The 23058-nt window shown below is 47.2% G+C and overlaps 1 protein-coding gene across 2 annotated transcripts in view; it reads left to right on the top strand.

Annotated features, from left to right (window-relative positions):
- The first annotated feature begins 512 nt into the window (after positions 1 to 512).
- Positions 513 to 23058, top strand: part of SDC3 (syndecan 3) — a 183347-nt gene continuing 160801 nt past the window's right edge. The window contains exon 1 of one of the 2 annotated variants that reach the window (XM_039329166.1): positions 513 to 1127. In XM_039329166.1, coding sequence (XP_039185100.1) covers positions 1035 to 1127 — 93 coding nt within the window. In that variant the 5' untranslated portion in view covers positions 513 to 1034. The remainder of the gene's footprint in view (positions 1128 to 23058) is intronic. The other variant, XM_039329167.1, reaches the window with a different exon arrangement.

The following is a 23058-nucleotide window of genomic DNA, read 5'->3' as shown; positions in this document are numbered from 1 at the left end:
CTTATTCCAATATAGGTAGTCCTTGACTTACAACCATTCATTTAGTAACTGTTCAAAGTTATAGCAGCAGTGAAAAAAAATATTTTAACCATTGTTCACACTTATGAACATTGCAGTCCCCCCATGGTCACGTGATCAAAATTCAGAGGCTTGGCAATTGGCTCATATTTATAACGGTTGCAATGTCCTGAAGTGATGTGTGATCCCCTTCTGACAAACAAAGTCAATGGGGAAGCCAGATTCACTTTGCAACCGTGTTACTAACTTTGCCACTACAGTGATTCCCTTAACAACTGTGGCAAGCAAGGTCATAAAATGGGGCAAAACTCACTTAATAACGGACTAGCTTAGCAACAGAAATGTTGGGCTCAATTGTGGCCGTAAATCGAGGGGTCCTTATAAATCATAAAAAATGGGATGAACGGGAAAGGCTTGAGCTGAGCCTTTTTTTTTTTTGCATTGCGACTCGCCACCGCAGCGGCAGATTGCCGAGTTTGCGTGCCGGGCGTCACGCTGGGAGCTGGGTGGGGGAGCTCGAACAGGCGCTAGAGGGCGCCGCAGCCCCTCCGTCTCTCCCTCTGCCTCCTCCCAGCAGCTGAGCGAATGGAAACGGATCAGGAGCGCACGTTTCCTGAGTCGGGGAAGGAGCGGGGCGCGCTCTGATTGTTGAGTCCCGGCGCCGCGGGCGACTCTGGGCTGGAGCCGGAGGGAGGAGGCGTCCCAGCCGCCATCCTTGCAGCTCGGGCTGGCCGTCGCCCTGCCTAATTTGCTGCATTTCCCGCTCCCACTTCGCGGTCGCCTCCGGCAGCGTCGGGCTCGCCGCTCGCCGCCTTCCTCCTCCTCCTCCTTCCAGCCGCTGCGTTGCTCCGGGTTTCTGGTTGCATCGGGAACAAAGGAAGGGCATTTGCCCCCCTCCCGCTCCTCCCCGTCCCTCCCCTCCCCTCCCCTCCCTGTCCCTCTGGGCTCCCGACGCGTCTCTCAGCCGCGGGGGACAGCCGAATCGGCCGTGCCTTCCTCGTCCAACCGGAATCAAAATGTCTCGGCTGCTGCCGTCGAGGCCCCGCAGCCAGGCAGGGCTGCCGCCGCCGCTCCTGCTCCTCCTGCTCCTGGCCGGCCACATCGCCCGGGTAAGGGACATCTGCCGCGCCTTCGAGGCATCCCGGGTCGGCTCTCGTCCGCCAGGGCTGGGCCAGCTTTGGGGCGCTCCCCGTCTTCTCTTCCAGGCTTCCCCCTCGCTTCTGTTCCGCCTGGATCGCGTCTTCCGTGGGTGGTCGGGCGCATTTCTTCAGGCCTTTTTTTTTTTTTTTTTAAAGAGGGGGATTCTGAAGCGGGGAGGGGTGGGTCACTATAATGCGAGACTCCGGACTTCCCTGAGCGGCGAGGTGGGGGTGCTTTTTAAAAGAAGCGAATGCAGGGAATGAGAGGCGTTCCCAAGGCGGTAAACCAGTCCTGCTGAATGGGGGGGGGGGCGAGACCCCTCTAGGCATTTGGCTGCCGAGGGAAGGGTCTGGACGCCTACCCCAGAGTCGGGTCTTAACGGCTCCTCTGCTTTTAGGAGCATCTTTCTCTCCCTTGGCTGAGCGGGGCGGAGGGCGTATGTGGCTTGGAGGGGGGTGATGGAGAGAAAGAGGGGAGTCTGAATGAGCGGCAGCTGCCGCCGTTTGCAATGAGGGGGATCGGTGGGTGCGCCTGGTTTGAAGGAATTAGCCAGTGCCTCACACGCCCCCCCTTTGGGGGGGGGCTTGCATCAGGCTCCTGAACCCGAGAAGAGGATCGGGCCGGCTTGCTGGAGGGTACCGAACCGCTCCGAAGCAAGTCAAGGGAGTGTCCATCTCCCGGAGTGAATGGGTCTAGTTAGATCAGTGGTTCTCAACCTTTCTAATGCCGTGACCCCATAATACAGTTCCCCATGTTGTGGTGACCCCCAAGTGGGTGTGGCCACCAATAAGAGGGAGTAGGACAGCTAGGGAAAAGGGAAAAAAATGGCGGACAGTGTGGTTTGGAGACCCCCGTGAAATGGTCGTTCGACCCCAAATGGGGTCCCGACCCACAGGTTGAGAACCACTGAGTTAGATGCGGAGCGGGGGGGGGGCCCGTCTTGCATATTCCCAGGTCATCACGACGAAGGTTGCAGTTTTGCTGGAGAATTAAGACAACCTCCCCTTTCCTTCACTGGGGCTTATGTCTTGTTTTGTAGCTCTAGTTGCAAAAGCTGTAGTTGCAAAGGGAGAGGAGAAAGTATTATCTCCCCTGCCCCAATTTGAGTGCACAACTTGAGTCATTTGAACGGAGTCCAGCCACACCAAAGGGCATCTGCAAATCTTCAGCTCTCAGCTCTTTTTCCTGTGACCTGTACAAGCTCCCCTTTTGGGAGGGTGATGGGAGAGGGTGGGAGGTGGGGGTGGGGAAAGGTGAGCTATGATGTCATTTGAAGGTCGATAGGTTTGTATGGAGGGGGCATTTCCTCTCCTCCTGTAATTGCTTGGTTGTGTAGCTCTGGTGTCTTGTGTGTGTGTGGGGGGTGTGGGGGACAGAGGAAAGGATTATGTGTAGGATTATATGTAGAACGATATTTGCTTGTCAGCTCAGTGGGTCAAGGTCTTCAGGGAAATAGAGGGAGGGTTGAGTAGGGTGGGAGTGAACCATAATCCTCTCCGCTTACCTGTTCAGTCTTTCAGGGTTCAGCTCTCCTGTCCAGCAGAAGCAAAGTAAAAGTAATCAAAGAGAAAGTGCCTCCCGTTTGGATTTCTCTTCCAAAGTGGGGAAAGGATTGCCCACTCCCCTATCTAGAGAGACCTATGACTGCCTCATGGGCAAAAGCTGGAAAGGAGGGGTCTTGACAGGGGGGATGGAAATAGGGGCTGTTCAATGAATTCCATGGTCAGGGGATCCTATGTTACTTTCCCTCCTATGTTTTTAGGCCTCTGAAGCCGCCTGCAAAGGGTGTGGCTGGTGTTGGGGGGGGTGACATCATCAGAATGGGGCGTGGCTGAAAGCATCCATCCTTTTACACTTTGGGGAGGGGGTAAGGTTTAATAGAAGAAGGGTGTGTTAAGCCTATTGTTTTCATTGACCCTAGAAAATCATACTTCTTGGGGTGTGGAGGATGTCCACCTTTGGTATTTGCCCTGGGTAGGTGTGGCTTGAGGATATCATGAATTCTGAAGCTTTGACATTATTGAAGAGGTACTTTTTAACAAGGGGGTGTGTGGCTTTCAAAGGCCCCATTGCTCGCTAAGAGGGATAGAAGCAGTAGCCCATCTGGCAGAATAGCACATTCAATAGGCTGGTCTATCGAATGCAGTATGACATCAGTGGGGTTGTGAAAGCCTAGGGCAGGGGTCTGCAAGCTTGACAACTTTAAGACTTGTGGACTTCAGCTCCCAGAATTGCTCAGCCAGCTATGCTGGAAGCTAAAGTCCACAAGTCTTAAAGTTGTCAAGGTTGTAGACCCCCTGGCCTAGGGAAGAGACTGGGACTCAGGTTGAGGGCATACCACAGGTAGTCCTCAACTTACCACTACTATTGGGGCTAGTGAGTTGTGCTTGATTTTACCATCTTTTTTGCCATGGTTGTTAAATGATCAGCACAGTTAAGACAAATCCGGCTTTCCCCACTGACTTTGCTTGTTGGAAGCTGGTTGAGAGAATGCTGCAATCATTGTAAAAACAGCTGGTTGCCAAGCAACTGAATTTGGATCCTGTAACTTGGGGATGCTGCAACAGTTGTAAGTGTGAGTCGTAAGTCCTTTTTTTTCAGTGAAGTTGTAACTTCAAACTGCCACTAAATAAATGGTTGTAAGTCAAAGACTACCTGTACACCCGTGCAGAAGATCTCAAGATGTTTCTCTGGTAACCTATAATGAACAAGTCCTGAGTCTAAAGACTCCAGTGTAAAGCTGATCTGGGCTATCTGGCGATATTCTCTCTGTCCTGCATCCTTCTGCCCTGATTGCATGATGTTGGCCGTTGTTCAAATTGTTGGCCAGAGTGTTGCCAAGATGACTTCATGTTCTACATTCAGCTTACCTGAATGTTGGGAAGGATCGTCCTATGGCAGAATTTGTTTCTCCTAGTATAAATTCAGCCACCGTGAGCCTGATTCATGTGCCTTATTCATAGCCTCTGAGATCACTCTCAGATGCCTCCAGGATGTGGATGGGAAATTTAGTGGAGAAAAATCCTCTAAACTTCTTGTAGTTACTTTATTGCTGTCTTTGGCTGCTGTTGTGCCTGAAACTTTCTAATTCCTGTGTCTTAGAGTAAAGCTCCGTTAAAATCCATTGCTGTAGTGCCACAATGCAGGGTGAGAGGAACAGGCAAAGGAATGGGTTTGAGGGCACCAGAACTATGTATACTTCCATTATTAAATAAATGAAGTTCAGCCTTGCAACATTTCAGATTTATGATTATCTTAAACAGAGAGTCATAGGCAAAGTCCTCCCATAAATCATTGCAGATAATTGCAGGGTTTACTTGGGTTTTTTGGTGTGTATCTGTGGGGTAACTTGGAGTCGATTTGCAGTTTTCTTGGCAAGGTTTTTCAAAAGTGATTGGCCACTGCCTTCTTTTTCCTAGGGCTGAGAGAGTAGAGTAGAGTAGGAGATAGGAGATAGGAGATAGGATAGGATATAGGATAGGATAGGATTCTTTATTGGCTAAGTGTGATTGGACACACATACAAGCAACAGGTGATAAATCATGATCATAATTATAAAATACAATCATCATAAATCATAATATACAAAAATCAGTGATAGCCAGAGGATATTAAATAAACAATCAGCATAAATCATAGTGGGATACTAAATAAAAACAATAGAAATCATAAGATACAAGCAACAAAGTTATAGTCATAAGAAGATAAGGAAATAGGTAATAGGAAAGATGTGAGGGATAATAGTATACACTGTAGTTTGATAGTGTTGTGGGACTTAATCTAGTTGTTTTGGCATGCAATGCCCTATAGCGTCTTGAGGGAAGAAGTTGAAATAGTTTATGTCCAGGACGTGAAGGGTCTGTAGATATTTTCTTAGCCCTCTTTCTGACTTGTGAAATATACAGCTCCTCAGTGGAAAGCAGGCTGGTTGCAGCTGTTTTTTTTTCTGCAGTTTTAACTATCGTTGAAGTCTGTGTCTGTCTTGTTTGGCTGCAGTGCCAAACCAGACAGTTATAAAGGTGCAAATGGCAGACTCAATAATTCCTTTGTAGAACTGTATCAGCAGCTCCTTGGCCAATTTGAGCTTTCTGAGTTGGCGCAGGAAGAACATTCTTTGTTGTACGTTTTTGATGACATTTTTGATGTTAGGTGTCCATTTGAGGTCTTCAGATATTATAGAACCTAGAAACTTGAGGGCCTCTACTGTTAATACTGTGTCATCTAGCATTGTAAGAGGTGATAGAATAGGAGGGCTTCTCCTAAAATCTACTATCATCTCTACAGTTTTGAGTGTGTTCAGTTCAAGATTGTTCCAGCCACACCACAAGGCTAGTTGTTCAACTTTCCATCTGTATGCAGATTCGTGGCTGTCTTGAATGAGACCAATCACTGTTGTATCATCTGCACACTTCAGTCCTTTTACAGAGGGATCCTTTGAGATGCAGTCGTTGGTATATATAGAGAAGAGTAGTGGAGAGAGCACACAGCCCTGGGGGGGGGGCTGTGTTAATTGTACAGGTATCTGGTGTAATTTTGCCCAGCTTCACCTGCTGCTTCCTATCTGTTAGAGATCTTGTGACCCACTTACAAGTGTAGTCAGGCATGGCTAGCTGAATCGGTTTAGGGAGAAGAATATCTGGAATGATGGTATTGAATACCAAGCTGAAGTCTACAAAAAGAATCCTTGCATAGGTCTTTGGAGATTCAAGATGTTGTATGATGTGGTGCAGAGCCATATGTGACAGGTCCGGCTCAAGGACACCACTTTGGCTTCATGCTTAAGGCAGGACTAGAACTCACAGTCTCCTGGTCCCTAGCCTCCTGCTTTAACCACTACACCAGACTGGCTGTCTACATGGTATTAAGAGCTGAAAAAAAAAAAGAAATGAAGGGTGGGGGGGGGAGTCAAAAGTGAATGGCCTCCAGCTTTTCTTTGTGATAACCTTTTCTCTGCTTTTCATATTCTTCTTTCCTCTTTTATTTTTTTCTGCCATTCTTCTTTCACAACAGTAGCTTGTGGCAGAGCTTTCGCCAGCAATCGGCAGGGATCTCTTCCAACAAGTTTTTGAAATTAGACTGAGGGTTGTGGCTGGCTTGAATTGCTCATCTTAAAATGAAATAATTGCCTGTGAAACTCATTGGCATACATAAGATAGCCCTTTCCTCATGGATCCCACTGGCCGGATTCACATAATGCATTTTCTTCTCCATCTGAGTTAATATAAAACAGTTATCCCCCCCTCCCTCCCTCCCTCCCTCTCTCTCTCTCTCTCCCTCCCTCCCTCCCTCCTTTCCTTTCTCCCTCCTCCCTCTCTCTTCCTCTCCTCCCTTTCTCCCTCCCTCTCCTCTTCCTCCTCTCTCTCTCTCTTTCTCTTGTATACTTTATACCAGATGTGTAAGGACCCACCCCACTTTGCATCTTAAGAAGACAGAACTCTTGGAATAATTCTTCCAACAGGAATCCTTTATTAAGAAGAAGTGGTTGCAGGCGTGCTAGACAGGACTTGGGGTCCAAGCCCTCCCATTCAAGGTTTTAAGAGGTTCCCCAGTAGTCCCACCCAATCAACCCCCCTTCCAGTGATAGTTTCAGGTATCACAATTCCACCCCCTTTTTTCTTTCTTCCGTCTGGATGGAGACTTCAGATAAACTACATGAAAGGCAAATACCCTTCTTTGTTATGGTAAGGTTCTTTGGTGCTAATGCTTTGAGGTTACAATAAACACACATTCAGCATTCAGCTCCTTAGAAGTATACTGAAGGAAGTGAGGGCCATAAAGCCCCTTTGTTCTCCCCCTTCTCTCCCTCTTATGGCAGAATCCAGAGAAGGCAGAATTGGGAGTTTCTATATTTGATAATTAAAGATGAAATATAATTGGATTCTGACATCATGTGTGCAACTCACAGCCTGCGGGCTGCATGTGGCCCTACAGGCTGCTAGTAATGTAGCCCCACAATGTTGTAATAAAAACATAAAAAATAAAGGAAGTTTGTTCTTTATATACATTAACTATGTTATATATTTTATATGTGGCCAAGACAATTCCTCTTCATTCAATGTGGCCAAGGTAAGCCAAAAAGTTGGATGCCTGTGCTTTATATCATGTTCTGAGACCACGGCTGGGTTTTCATAGCATACAGAAACGCAAACTGACAATCCTCTTTTAACCTAGTCTGATGTGCTGTCTAGTGTGAGAATAAGACTGGGTCTTGCATTAGGGCTTATTTTTTGGTTAGGGTTTATATTTGGGGAAATATGGTACTAAATGTGTCCATCTGGCTGAAGATCTTAACTGGTGCTTATTTTTGGGGTGTGCTTATATTATGAGCATCCTGAAAAATCATGCTAAGGTTTATTTTCTGGTTGGGTCTTATTTTTGGGGAAACACAGTAAGTATGTCTAGCTTTATTGCTTCTTGGACAGTTTTTTTTTAAATTGCCTTTTCTTGCTGGTGCTCCCACATAGAAGGAGCTTTATAAATCACGTGGTCTCACATTCCTCCTTATTGCCGAAAATTATGAGATGGAATTGAAATGCAGAAAAACAAGCCCTGATGCGTAAATGATCTCTTGGTATTTATGAGTTAGCAAAGAGCTTTTTGTCAACCAGATATTGGGTAGGGCAACCTTTGACTGAATTTCTGTAGATTAAGGGAATACTAGCCGGGTTCAAAGCAACATGTGTAAAAGGGCTTCTAGATCTGGATCATGGAATCCAGATGACCAACAATGCAGGGAACTGAATATTCTTATTCTTTATTATCATTTTGAAGTCTTCTGGAGTTATACAGCCCAGAACTGGTGCTGAATTAACATATAGTTTGTTGGTTTTGGCTTAGTATGACCTGTAAATCTGCTCTTCTCTAGAGATTTTTCAGAATTGGGTCTCAGCCTTATTAATGACAATCTTCTGAACTGCCAGTTTAGTCACTTATCTGAAGTCCTCTTCAGTGCTCTTGGCAATTTTAAGTTGTGTGGATTTCCAGAATTCCCCAGCAACTATTGGCTGGAAATTTCTGGGAGCTGAAATCTACCTATCTTAAAGTTGCCAAGTTTGAAAAACACTGCTCTAGACTTATCTGAGCCGGTATAAGAAAATATACCCCTACCCTCTCCCAAAAAAATACCTCAGAGAAAAATAATTCTGCAAGATGGTCTTTTTATAACTGGAGCAAGAAAAGGACAATCTTTGAATGAATGTGTGATTAGGTAAATGTATTCTGATTAATGTTGGTTGCAACATTTGTGTCTGTATAACAGGAAGCCACTGAAAAAATATTCAGCATACAGGCTGCAAAAGATTAAAAAAACCTATTTTAATAGCTGAAAATAACCTGTTTATCCAAATGATGTTCTTATTTCCTAAACAGTCTGTTCTCTGTATAAACAACTTCATCTATTTAATTCTTTTAGTTTGATTTTAAGCATGCACAGAGACAAATATTTATAGGAATTAGCTTACTTAATTAGCAGACCATCCATTTCCCAAGTATATTTTTCTGAAAGTTTATCATGAAAGAAACACAAACATTGACCTTAGTATAAATTGTAGGGTTTTTTTTTTTCCTTTAAAATTCCTCCATCTCTTGCAATGACTACTTGGAGTTGCTAACAAATGTTTCAACTCTACCAGAAGGCACTAAGAATTAACAACAACAACAAAAACGTGTCACTGTGATGGGTTACGAAAGACAAATGTTAAGCAACTGGAAGCCATGTCAAGTTTGCAAAGACTCCCGGAAGAATTCATCCACTATGAAATTCCTGACTGAATGGGTAAAGGCAACTATTCTATCAGCAGCTGTGGAAAATGGCTATGGTTGTGATAGGTCAAATTTCTACTTTCCCTCCAGGTGTGTGCTGAACACTTGTTTAGGTATGAAGCTTGTTGCTTGGAGATGTTTCACTTCTCATCCAAGAAGCTTCTTTAGCTTCTTCTTCAGAACTTGGATGAGAAGCAAAACGTCTTCAAGCAAAAACAAAGAAAGTCCAATTGCCTTTTGAAAAAGCACCTTTGGGACTTGTTGGTTTGGATTTATTTTCTGTTTAGGAGTTTTGTATGATTTTATTGGCTTGGGATTCCTTTCTTTTCTTTTGGCTGAGAAATTCTGGGAGTTGAAGTCCACAAGTCATAAAAGGGCCAAGTTTGAAGACCCCTGGTGTACACAGCATCCCAATCTAGGCTAATGGGGAGGGGTGGATTGTTCGTGAGTTGGTTACAGTTTTGTACAAACTTTGGTCATTGTCTACAAATGCGGAGAGAACAACACTATCAGGTTAAATGATAATAACTGGAGTGCAAAACATTTTGTGTGCCTGGCTATTGTGTTCTGTTATCAGGAATTAGCATTTAATATTGTTGTGTGAACCAATCATTCATTGCTCATCAAGCAGGGGACTGGAGCACATGCAGACTATATTGCATGTTTTAATAATTTGGTTTGGAGTAAAGAACACTTATGACTCCATTGAAGGTTCATTTCTTTCAAAACTAGACAGGCAGTTTAACAGAAGTGTCAATATTAGCTGAAGTATTTGCTTAGTTATAACAGCTAGAGAAACTCCATGGTGATTGAGAAAACAGATTGTGATTGGGAGGCAAAGTGCTTTATACGAGAGAAACCCTGTTTCTTGTAGTCAGTGGGCTGGTAATGGAGAACTGAGGTTTTATAGCTCATCTGACGGGATGTATAAATCATCTAAAGCTGTAATATTCAGGCACAGTTTGGCCCTTCAAAACAGCCTCACTAGGATAGACCAAAGTAGGGAATCAACACCACAGGAAGGCTTGAGCTAATTTTATTGAGTTTATTGGCTATCATAAACAGAATTTTGCAAATCTGATTGTTCTCCAGCATGATAGATGTAGCATCCACCGATTGGGTAATCAAAGCCCTCCTGCTCAGATTCAGACTAAGACCAAACTTTAGCCACGCCTCCCTTGGGCGCTCCTTTTCAGTTTTGTCTTAGTCTATGCTCAGAGAGGACACAGTTTTGTTAGCTCCTCAGCAATTGTTAGTTTAAATAGTGTAGCATTAGGATTATTAGTATAGCTTCTTGTAGTGTACTCTTTACATAATTTTTGTTTTTTGGTAAAGGATAGTGAATTAGCAATCTTGGAGATTTGCTTTCCAGAGGACCTAATTGGCCTTGTGGATCGTCGTAGCTTTTGCCACTGAGGCGGCTTTCAGCTCAGAGTAGCTGTTCAGCGCACTGAGGGAGACTTCCCTTGCGTCTGATAACAGTTTTATTGCCAGCGTTTCTGGAGAATTCAGCCAGTTACCAGAGCTTCTCTCTTGCCTCATGGCCACGAGGCTCTATCCAGGATCGCACAGAGACTCCCCCATGCTGCAGAATCGCAAGTAGTTTGTGGTGCCTTATAGCTGTAAGGGGGGAAGTGTGTGTAAGGTTCCCTCCGTCTTTTTGCCTGCCTGAACGGGGACTTCAAAGAAGAGGCTGGAGAAGCTGTCTTACAGCTCTGACTAAGAGGAGAGGCCATTTTTAGGCGCCAAGAAGACTTGTGGCTGCCATTTTGAACTTGGTGCTGGGCGCGGTCGCCATTTTAAGGTTGCTGTTTGCCTCTGATTCTGGCCTAGCATTAGTGACTCACTGCGTTGGGTCCTCTTGGGGGTTTAGCTGTTGTTTTTTTCGACGCATTGCTTCTCAGAGATTTATAAAAAATAAAATAAAATAAAAAAATAAAAATAAACAACACCTATTATCTTAAATTGTGGGGTTCCTGACCTGTTCTATTTAGCTCCCGGCACTGTGTCAGCAGGGCCCAGCAGACAGTTTTAGACAGCTGTTCTGGCTGTTTGCCATTGTGGTTGTCTTAGGGCGCGGGAAGCTTCCCTCCCGGACAACTTGATCTGTGTAGTTACCCCCACCCCAGGGCTTCTCCTACCTGGAAAGCCTGGGCACAATGGCAGATGGTGAGTCTTCTCAGGCTTTGCAGGGTTCTGATGTTCCCCCCATTCAAGCAAAACGCAGATCCTCTGATTCAAATACAGGGGGGAAGAAAAAAGCTAAAACCAAGCATTTATCAACCAAAGAACCCTCCAAGACTGCTGAGCGAGAGGCCTCGAGGAGATACCAGGCACTGGAGAAAGAGTTCTCCAAAGCACAAAGGCTCAGGTCCAGAGAAGCTGAATTGGTTCCCCCTGCTTCTCTGGCCAGCTCACCTTATGAATCCTCACTGGTGCCGTCTTATCAAGCCCCCAGGGCATGGTCTCCTCAAGGGGGGACTGAACAGGTCAGTCTATCTGCCCCTAGCCAACATATCCCTTCATCCCCTTCCGTTTCTCCTGCTAACATTAATACGCATACTCCTGCGACCACCGCTGCTAGTGTGCCTTCAGCTGAGTGATCATTATGGGCTCAACAGTTTCAGAACTTTATGCACCAGGCCTTCAATCAATTCATGTCTTCTTTCTTAGCAGCTGGTCCCTCACAAGTTTCACCTTCTCCACCCTTGCCCGCAGACTGCACTGGACGTCCCCAGTCAGCGGGTTCAGGTATTTCTGAGACTTCATCTCAGTTTGGGGAGACTGAATCTGTTGACCTGGCGACAACTGAAGGACCCTATGTCTGAGGATGAGGAGGTAACTCAGGATCCAACCCCAACATTGGGGCTTTTTGATCCAAACCTATTCAAATCTCTTTTGTTAAAAGCCTGCACAACTGCCAACCTGGTCTCGGAGCAGGAACCCAAGCCATCTACCTCGGCTGCACAAGAGTCAAACCCTTTGTTTGCTAGAAAGGTGGTAGAGGAAAAACAAGTTCCTTGTCCAGCTGTTTTCCACGAGACGGTGGAAAAAGAGTGGACCTCATTGGCCACCCTACCCTCTCCTAGCAGCACGGAAAAGAGATTGTATAATGTATCTTCTGCATTCTCTTCCCTTCTAGAGGTTCCCACAGTGGATGCTCCATTAACATTTTTGTTCTCCACATCCACTGTTCCTGGAGACATGGCCGAACATCTCAAGGCAGAGGATAAACGTTTTGAGTTTTCTCTCCGCAGGGCTCACCAGGCCTCTGCCTGGGCCATCAGGGCGTCTTCGTCCTCGTCCTTTTTCACGAGAACTTCTATCATGTGGCTCCGGGAACTACAGGCGTTAATTCCTCCGGACCAGGTACGCGCGCAACAAACTCTAAGTAAACTAGTAGCGGCAGCGGAATACATATCAGATGCTTCCCTCAATTCCACCAAATTTTCGGCCAAATCTGTTGTGGTCACAGTTGCGTCCCGCAGATTCATGTGGCTCAAACAGTGGAGGGCTGACCTCAAGTCAAGATGGCGTCTTGCTACAGACACCTACAGTGGCAAGAATTTATTTGGCCAAATCCTAGAGCCATACCTGGTTGAAGGGAAGGATAAGAGAAAAACCTTAGCTCATCCGTCCAAGAAGACTGATAGGAGACCTCAACAAGAATTTCACAGGCAGTCCTTCAGGGCCGAAAGTTCTTGGGAATGGAGGCAGCCCTTTCGATCAGGGCAGTCCTGGGATTGGCCCAGAGGTTTCAGATCCTTCTCCCCCAGACAGGATCGCCAACAGGACTGCCAGAATTTAGGAGCCAGGGGTCAGTTCCAGACCCCCTCAGGGGGGCGGGAGGCCGTCCATTCCGAAGGTCTAAGTGACGCCAGATTGGACTCTCCCATAGGCGGACGCTTAACCCTGTTCAGCAACACTTGGGAGGTCACCACAAACGATACCTGGGTAAGAGAGACCATAAGATTCGGTCTAGCCCTAGAACTAAAGTCCATACCTCCAGACCGTTTCCTTCAGTGCCCCACCTCAAGACACGCACACAAAGCCGAACTAGTAGCCACAGCAATATCACACTTATTGGAAATAAGAGCCATAGAATCAGTTCTTCTGGAACAAAGAGGAAAAGGGTTCTACTCTATTCTCTTCGTGGTTCCCAAGGCCTCGGGGGGATGGAGAGCGATATTAGATCTAAAGGGACTCAACCGCTTCCTAATCTACAGGAAGTTCAAAATGCAGTCCCTCAAGTCAATTCTAGCCAGTGTCAGGAAGTGAGATTACCTCTCCTCCGTAGATCTGACAGAAGCTTACCTTCATGTTCCTATCAGACCACATCACCGCAGATTCCTCCGCTCCTGCCATGCAAACAGACATTATCAGTATAGGGCACTTCCCTTCGGTCTATCCTCGGCACCATGGGTATTCGCAAAGATACTGGCAGTATTAGCGGCACATCTCAGACTAATACCGGTAAGAGTACAATGTTACCTGGACGATATAATCATCCAGTCCAGTTCATTCCGCACTGCTCAACTAGATCTACAGACCACAATAGAGACACTTCAGAGACATGGCTTCTCAGTGAATTTCAAGAAGAGCCACACCACCCCTACCACTCGGATCTTGCATCTAGGGGTGGTAATAGATTCAGACCTATGCAAGGTCTATCTCTCCCAGGACCGCAGGGACGGTATCAGATCCCTAGTTCGCAGGATCCAGAGAGAGAAGGTAGTTCCCCTTGTCCAGTTGTCACAGCTGTTGGGGAAGATTTCTTGCCTAGGAATAGTGCCATGGGCCAGTCTTCATTCCAGACGTTTACAATGGTTCCTGCTTCCCTTCCAGAAGCGGAACATGAGTGCCTCCATACGGAAGGTGAGAGTTCCGTACCACACTCTACAGTCACTCAGATGGTGGGGGTCACCAGCCATACACAAGGGGAACCTTTTCAAGGAGCCTCACAGACTTATCCTGACCACGGACACCAGTCTGTTCGGTTGGGGAGCGCACATGCAGACACATATGGCTCAGGGTCAATGGTCCAAGCGAGACCTCACACACAATATAAATTGGCTAGAACTCATGGCAATATACCTGGCTCTTTGCCAGTTCTCCAACATAGTGAAGGGGAATCATGTCCTGGTAATGACGGACAATGTCGCAGCCAAGGCTCATATCAACAGACAGGGAGAGACCAAATCTTGGTCCCTCATGCAGGAGGCCCTGGGTCTGTGGGCAGAATCCCATCTGAAATCCATCAGAGTAGAACACATTTCCAGGGAGGAGAATCGTCAGGCAGATTCTCTAAGCAGGGCGACGATAGATCACTCGGAGTGGCGATTGGAACCAAACCTCTTCAGAGAAATATCGGAGAGGTTCGGGCAGCCTCAGGTAGACCTGTTTGCTTCACCAGCAAACGCTCAGCTTCCCAGATATTTCACGCGGTTTCCGTCACAGGGGGCGGAGGGAACGGATGCGCTACGCAGCAGATGGCCCAAGGGACTTCTGTATGCTTTCCCTCCACTTCCCCTGATTCCAGCTGTCATCAGGAAACTTCTATTAGAGGGGGCAGAATTAATCTTGCTGGTCCCACATTGGCCAAGGTGTCCTTGGTTTGCAGATCTCGTGGACCTATCGATCTCCCCACCTTGGATGATTCCAGCAGATCGCATCTCCCTCAGTCAGGGCCAGCTCCAACATCCGGACCCTCAGTGGCTTCAACTAGCCGCTTGGCACTTGAAAGGGAGAACTTAACTAGACAGTCCTATTCGACTGGAGTGATTGCTATAATTCAAGCCTCCAGATGTCCCTCCACTAACAGGATCGACAATGCCACGTGGAAAAGTTTCTGTGCATGGTGTAACACCAGGAGGGTCAACCCGCTGGCTACCACCATTCCGATATTATTGGACTACCTTTTAGATGGACTAAACAGGGGACTGTCTCACAATACCATCCAAAGGCAGATCGCAGCATTATCCACGGTCCTCATTTGCGAGGATCAGGTCCAGCTATCTCATCATCCAGCTGTTATGGCCTTCCTTAAGGGAGCCGTTAATACAGGTCCCCCGCTACTACACAGATATCCCAATGGGACCTGCCAACGGTTCTGCAGGTTCTTACCGTTTCACCATTTGAACCCATCAGATCTTGTTCAATACACTTCCTTTCATTGAAAGTAGCCTTTTTGATAGCCATCACCTCAGCAAGACGCATCTCGGAACTTGCTGCATTCTCGATCAGGGAGGATCTTTGTATTTTTCTGGATGACAGAGTGATCCTAAAATTGGACCCTTCTTTCATTCCGAAAGTCAATACCGGCTTCCACAGGTCTCAAGATCTGATTCTTCCGGACTTTTGTCTGCGACCTTCTCACCGTCTTGAAAGATTGTGGCATACATTAGACGTACGCAAGGCTTTGCATCACTATGTGAAGCGAACCGCTGCATTTCGTAGATCGGAGGTCTTGTTTGTGTCTTTCCAACCTTCTTCCATGGTCTGAAAGTATCATCCTCGACCATTGGTAGATGGATTAGGGCCTGCATCTCTCACGCTTACAGAATTCAGTCTCTTCCTGTTCCTCCTCGCATCACTGCTCATTCTACATGTAGCGCTGCTACATCTGCGGCCTGGTCCACTCAGGCCTCGATTGAGGAAATTTGCAGGGCAGCCACCTGGGCTTCCCCCTCTTCATTTATAAGGCATTACAAGCTTGATAAATTCGCTACCTCAGACGCATCCTTCGGCAGAAGGGTTCTGCAGCAGGTAGTCTTTACGCATGAGCCACAAGCCTAGACTTCCCTCCCGACAGGGACACGGGTAGCTTTGGTATGTCCCAATTGGTGGATGCTACATCTATCATGCTGGAGAAGGGGCATTGTCTTACCTGAACGCCTTTTTGTCAGCATGAAGATGTAGCATCCACACCCACCCTTAACACTTAGTCTAGGCCAGTGGTTCTCAACATTTTTAATGCCGCGACCCCCAACCGGTCGTAAGTCGAGGACTAAACCGGTTGTAAGTTGAGGACTAAACCAGTCGTAAGTTGAGGACTTTCCCTGCCCGGGAGTGCCGCACATGCGTGGTGCCGCTCCCTGCGCCGGCCAAGGCATAGCTGGTAAGCGGCAGAGACGGAGCAGGCCGACCACCAGCTGGGCCACCAGCTGGCCCAGCCCAAGGGAGGTAAGGCACCCACCAGAAAAGGGGGAAAAAATGGCGGACAGCCGTGCTTGGCGACCCCCGTGAAATGGTCGATCGACCCCAAATGGGGTTGCGACCCATAGGTTGAGAACCGCTGGTCTAGGCAGATTTTTTTCCGGAGGAGCTACTGTGTCGGACCTAATGAACGCTTCGCCTCGACAAAATTGGGAAAGGAGCGCCCAAGGGAGGCGTGGCTAAAGTTTGGTCTTAATCTAAATCTGAGCAGGAGGGCTTTGATTACCCAATCGGTGGATGCTACATCTTCATGCTGAGAAAAGGTGTTCAGGTAAGACAAGGCAGTCTTTATTTACCATCCGCTGGTTCAGTGACTGTCTGAACTTATGACAGTGCTGAATGATGGGGAATTATGACAGATCTTCATAGTTGTGGCTGTTGGAGTGTCCCTATCGTTCATGTGATTGCAATTTGGACACTTGGCAACTGGTTTGCATTTATGATGGTGGCAGTGCCCCACAGTCATAGGATCACCATTTGCAACCTTCATTGCCAGCTTCTGACGAGAAAAGTCAATGGGGAAGCCAGCAGGAGGTCACAAATGGTGATCACAGAATGTTGCACCTGCTCAGGATTTGCCTAATCATGGCAACTGGGATTGGCACAACTGCGGCTGTAAACCAGCAGTTTTGTGACTGTCAACTCTACAATGAGCCTGTCTGCAGCTATCTTTCTCTTCATTCTAGGTTGCTACACAGGACGGAGGGAGCGGGGCTTGCCCAGATGCTTCACTAGTCATAATAATCTTTGTCCCATGGGAACCAAAGTCATTTACTGCTCCCGTGATCAGGGGCTGAACACTGTATTAGAAAGCCTGCCAAATGAATGTATTGGGGAACGTACTGATGACATCATTTTGTGGGTGGGACATTATACTTTGTAACTGGGAAATTTTAGTGGGAATTTCAGACTTGGTTTCACTTTTGATCATGCCAATACTTTGTAACTAATAAACCTGTTCTTTGAGGAATTTTTAAGCCTCGGACTTCTGCTTTATTTGTCTCTGTCTGCCGGAACCATGACAGTGACATTGCACTTTATGACTGTGTCACTTAGTAAATTACTGCCAGTCTCAATTACCCTACTTAAGTGAGAACTATCAGCAGCTCCTCCTCCTTATAGTTCCGTAAAATAGGGAAGCATCTCCCTGAACTGCTTCTGAATATTATCCTGTTGCTCTGGACTTACAAAATGGAATCTGTAAATCTCTATAAAGGTCATCTGCTACACTCTTTACACTAGCAGCCCCCCAACCTTTTGGGAGTCAGGAACTGGTTTTGTGGAGAGCAGTTTGTCGAACTGGAGAGGGGGGGTTGATATGTTTCTTGCATATTGCCTGCATCCCGCATGTATGCGGATGGACTTCTGTCATTTGTGTGGCCCAGTTCCTGGTGGTCCACAGCTCAGGAGCTGGGGACCCCTGCTTTATACTTTCTGTGATGCCCTGATAATCCTTTGGCATGTCCACTAATTTGCTGGAACCCCTGTAAAAGACATGCCTGATGCTATTAAATGTGCTGGAGCAGGTTGATGGAACGATATGAAAGTTTGCTTTGTTCTTTAGAAATAGGAGATGTGCTGCTTTGCAGGGTAGTTTTAAAAGAGGATTGTTCCTGCAGCAATAACAAAGCAAAAACCCTCCTCTGAATAGCTTTGTTATTTACAAGGATGATTTAAGCTGAGGACTTAATCCATAATTTAGGGTGGGGATGTAATCTCTGTCCTTTATATGACCCCATTCCCTTCAACCTAATGGTATCTTATCACTAAGAATTACATACTCATCAGGATAACAGACATAATAAATGAATTCATGGTATTTAAAAAAAATTATTTCCCTCTAAAGATTACTCTTCTTCCATTCCTCCTCCTCCATTTGGTACCTGTTTCAGCCAGAGGTTTGCTAGATAGCAATGAATGACAACTGAACAGTATTGCTTTATAAATATGAATGATGTGTTCCATAAATGAGAATCTCCATTTCAATTACTTTTGTCATTTATCCTAGGAGACCAGGCTCAGCTTACAGTTACATAATGAAAAGAAAAAAAAAGAAAAGAAATAGAGAGAGAAGCAACAAAAGGCAGTCTTTAAAAACATCTCTAGCTGGGAAGAACATCAAACCAGTTCTTTAAGCCTCATTGGTTTCATGGATTGTTTAACCATATTTGACCATGAAAAAAAAGGTATTCAGCTGACTGTTTTTCAGAAATAAAGGAGAACGGCATCCTTCAATTAGTTTTTTAAAATTAAAACTCAGTATTCTTCGGAAAGTTTCTTTCTTTAGGATTCTGAACACATCTGTTCCTCCAGTGTAAAGTCCCTAGTGAAATCTTAGAGGAAGGGCTAATTTTAAATTCAGAGTTTCAAGGATACAACATGTAGCATCTTGTTTCTCCAGTACAGGAGATGGATAATCCATGGATGGGTTTTCTCTGTCTGCCTGCTCTTGAGACCAAGTAGCCAAAGCTTGACACGCCCCCACTTCCTGTGGAGTCCATTCTTAACTTGGTCTCTGCTCGGAGAAGACTCGTTTTGGCGTGGCTCTCAGCTTATCAGGTTAGACAAGAAATCCATTGATTGATTATCCCTTGATAATTGGCTTCCCCTTCCCAAAAAAATTTTCCACCTATAGGAATTTAACCACAAAATTTTCTGGGGATCAGTCCTGATCTCAAACCTAAAATTAAAAAGGGGATTGGTGGGGAGGGAAATTTCCCCACAGATATCAGCCAGCCCCAGGGCTCTGGGGGGTGAAAAGGGGGGGAAGAAGGCATCAGCAGAGACTACTTGCTGAACCTTTTCCCCAACCACTAAGTTTTCCTTGGGATCATCCCTGATCCTATATTAAAATTGAAAAAGGGGGTGTGGGGGGGGGGAAAACTCCCCACGGATCCCAGTCAGCCCCAGGGCTCTGGAGGTGAAAAAGGGGGGGGGGGAACAAAGGCATCAGCAGAGACCACTTGCTGAGCTTTTCTCCCCAACCTTCCAAGGGATTTTTTCCTCAAATTGGGGGAAAAAATAACAATCTCCAGGTCCGGATTCAAACTTGAATTCGGATCATCGGAGATTCCCTAGCAGCCCAGGGCAACCGCGGGCGCCATTTTAGTTGCCGTTTTCAGACAACAAAGGCAATCCCTGGCTGGGATTCCCTTAAAACGTCACAGCGCGCCAAATTTAAATCCCCGGGCACAAGCAGCTTCTGGGAGGCTGCGGAGCTTATCTTCAGAGGGAAACGAAGCACAGGAAGGGAGTAAGCCCCAACCAAGAAACGGAGGCTAGAGAACCCTCCTGGGATCTGCAAAGCCCTTTTTCAGGGAGAAACGAGCTGTGACTGCCATCTCTTGCCAGAGAAAGGCAAACCGAGCTTAAGGAAGCTCTACATCATATCTGGAATCACTGACAGAGGCGGAATAGGAGCACACAACCAGCGCTCCACCCCCGATACACACATATAATAATAGGACAAAATATAATAATAATAAAAATAGATACATAAATTTTAAAAATAATAATAATAATAATAATAAAAAAAATTTTTTTTTAAAGCTAAAAATTAAGCGACTGCAGGGCCAACAGGCCTAAAGACAGAACACACAATATTATCATCATCACCATTATTGTTGTTGTTATTATTATTATTATTTTACTATTATTGTTGTTCCTATTATTAGTATAATAGTAATAGTATTAATAAGAATAAATTCCGCTCTAGGTGACCGCCATTTGATACCTGCTGTGTATTAAGTCAGGCCTACAGACCCTTTTGAGGTCGCCACTGATATTTTTTGCCTCCCTTTTCCTTTTTCTACTGGTGCACGTTGCCTGGTCACCTAAGGCCTCCGGGCGGAACCCAAAGAGTGGTTCCAAACGTGCCTTCGGTACCTCCCTCAGCTACCGTGACCTTAGCCCAGAGAGAATATTTTTGTTGTGGTCGGGTGATCAGGGGAACAGTCCTGGTACTTGTTCCAATTTCGCTCCCGCCAATACTTGCCTGCCTGAGCGTCTTCTCAGTTTTTCTGGGACTGCTCAAGCGGAATGGAGGGACCCTCGTTGCCTCAATCCATGAGCACGACCCCTCCACCTCCCAATTACGGCTGCAACACACCTTCTGACCAGAAGGCGGCAGGCAAGTGCAAAGCGAAGACAAAACACTCGCTCAAGAGGCCCTCCAAGTTGGCGGAAAAGCAAGCCAGCCGTAGGCACCAGGCCCTGGAGAAGGAGTTCTCCAGAGCGCAGAGGCAGGCCCAATTGGAATTGGTTCAAATAGCGGCCACCGAGATGGAATTACCATTGGGTCCATCCACATCAACCCAGAGCGCGTGGTCCATTCCAGGAACACCGCAACCACTGGATCCGCCATCTACATCAGCCCAACAAACAACCACGGCGGCAGGCACAACCACTGAGTCCAACTCTCCACCTGCGGTCACCACACCCAAAGGTAATGACATAGGGGACATCTGGGCAGATGGACGGCTAGAGGCCCTATTAACCAAAGTGGTGGACCGAGCCCTAGCACAGCGCTCCGCCCACCACGACCAGGGGCCCTCCATCTCAGCCATGCCACACTCGGAACTCCCCTCAGAGTCCTCAGGCATTCAGGAACCCGTCTCCCCGGCCCAGTCCTCCATGAGTGGTTATTCTTCACCACAAGAGGAGGATCAACCTGGGATCTCTATGTCAGAGGATGAGGAACTTCCCCCTGAGCCCCCCTCAGGGGGATTATTTAATCCCAACCGCTTCCTCACGATACTACGCAAGGCCACAGCCATTGCGGACATGGGGACGGATCAGTTTTCTCAGCCGCAAGCGACACCGGCCACCACATCCAGACCCGTATTCGTAGAAAAGGTGACAACGCAACACCATATACCTTGCCCCGCCATTTTCCTGAAAGGGATCAAGAAGCCATGGGACTCTCCCGCTTCCTTCCCATCAGTGAGTGGTACGGACAAAAAATTATACAGCACTGCCACAGACCTCAATGAGGCCTTAGAAATTCCTAAAGTAGATGAAGCCTGGACCCCCTTGGTCTCCCAGACAGCCATGGCTGGGGACCTAGTGGAGGCCCTTAAGGCAGATGACAAAAAGTGGGAACAAGCCTTTCGCAAAACCCACCAGACAGCGGCATGGGCCATCAAAGCAGCCACCTCGGCCTCCTTTTTTGTCCGGGCCACCCTCATCTGGTTGCAACAACTACAAACCATAGTTCCTATGGAGGACATACGAACACACCAGGACCTGGCTAAGATGGTAGCAGCCACGGAATACGCTGCAGACGCAACGTTCCAATCGGCCATTTTTTCATCCAGATCCATAGCATCCAACATAATTGCCAGGAGAATGCTATGGCTAAAACACTGGCAAGCTGACACCAAGGCTAAGTGGCGGCTAGCGACCGCCCCTTACTCAAGCAACGGTCTGTTTGGGGAGGCCTTGGACCCCTATCTTGTAGAGAACAAAGACAAGCGGAAGGTCATGGCACACTTGAACAAAAGGTCAGACAAACGTACCACACCTTACTTTCGTAGGCAGTCCTTTCGCCAACCGACAACCACGCCTATCAGTCAGGCACCCAAGCCATTCACTCCCAGGCAGAACAAACCGTACGGCCGCCCCTACGACAGACCGGGGTTCCAGCCCAGACAACAAAACCAGTCGAGACGACCCTTTCGTGGAACGGGTCGTCCGTACCGGAAGACAAAATGACTCCTACATAGACCTACCCATTGGAGGAAGACTAGCTCACTTCTTCCACCAGTGGGAGCAGACCTCCACGGACAACTGGGTACTACAAACCATCCAGTCCGGGCTGTCCCTGGAGTTCCTGGTCACACCCCCAGACCGACTCATCAACTGCTCGGTCTCCAGGAACCCCACCAAACGCAAACTCATGCAGGAGGCCATCCAACACCTGTTGGACATTCAAGCAATAGAACCGGTCCCAGCGGAATACAGAGGCAGAGGATTTTACTCCATCCTCTTTGTGGTTCCAAAGACTTCAGGAGGATGGAGGGCAATCCTGGACCTAAAAAACCTCAACCGCTACATCACATACAAAAAATTCAAGATGCAATCCCTTCAGTCCATCCTGGGAAGCATCAGAGAAGGAGACTTCCTGGCATCGATAGACCTCACGGAAGCCTACCTTCACATCCCCATCCACCCAAACCACCGCCGGTTCCTACGTTTCTGTTACGGGGGAAAACACTTCCAATACAGAGCTCTCCCCTTCGGTCTATCTTCGGCACCCAGGGTATTTACCAAGATACTAGCAGCGGTAGCCGCCAAACTGAGAAAAATCCCAATACGCGTCCAATGTTACCTAGACGACATACTAATCCAAGCAACATTCCTACAGACAGCTCAGGCGGACGTAAGGACCGTCATTCGCGTCCTCCAATTACACGGATTCTCAGTAAACTTTCAGAAGAGCCAGACAGTTCCCTCGTCCAGGCTGCTGCATCTGGGGGCCATGATAGACACAACCAACTGTATGGTCTATCTCTCCCAAGACCGGGTGGCCGGCATCAGGGAACTGGCTCGCTGGGTTCACAGGCAACGTTCAGTTCCGATACTAACACTTTCCCAATTATTGGGCAAGATGGTATCGGCCATAGCCATTGTACCCTGGGCCAGGCTCCACCTACGGGAACTACAGTGGTTTCTGCTCCCGTACCAACGGCAGAACACCAGCGCATCCAACCACCTAGTCAGGGTCACGGCACAAATCCGCAGGGCGCTACGCTGGTGGTGCTCTCGGGCCGTGACCAAGGGGTCACCCTTCAAGGAACCAGTCAGAGTTACCATCACTACAGACGCCAGTCTGTATGGTTGGGGAGCCCATCTGGACTCCCGGTTTGTACAGGGACGTTGGTCCGCCACGGATCTGAGAAACAACATCAACTGGCTAGAACTCAG

The sequence above is a fragment of the Crotalus tigris genome, unplaced genomic scaffold (assembly GCF_016545835.1).
Source record: "Crotalus tigris isolate CLP2741 ecotype Arizona unplaced genomic scaffold, ASM1654583v1 scf7180000024388.1695876, whole genome shotgun sequence".
NCBI classification, from domain to species: Eukaryota; Metazoa; Chordata; class Lepidosauria; order Squamata; family Viperidae; genus Crotalus; species Crotalus tigris.
Note: the sequence above shows the minus strand (reverse complement) of the source record. Positions and strands in the feature narration are given on the sequence as shown.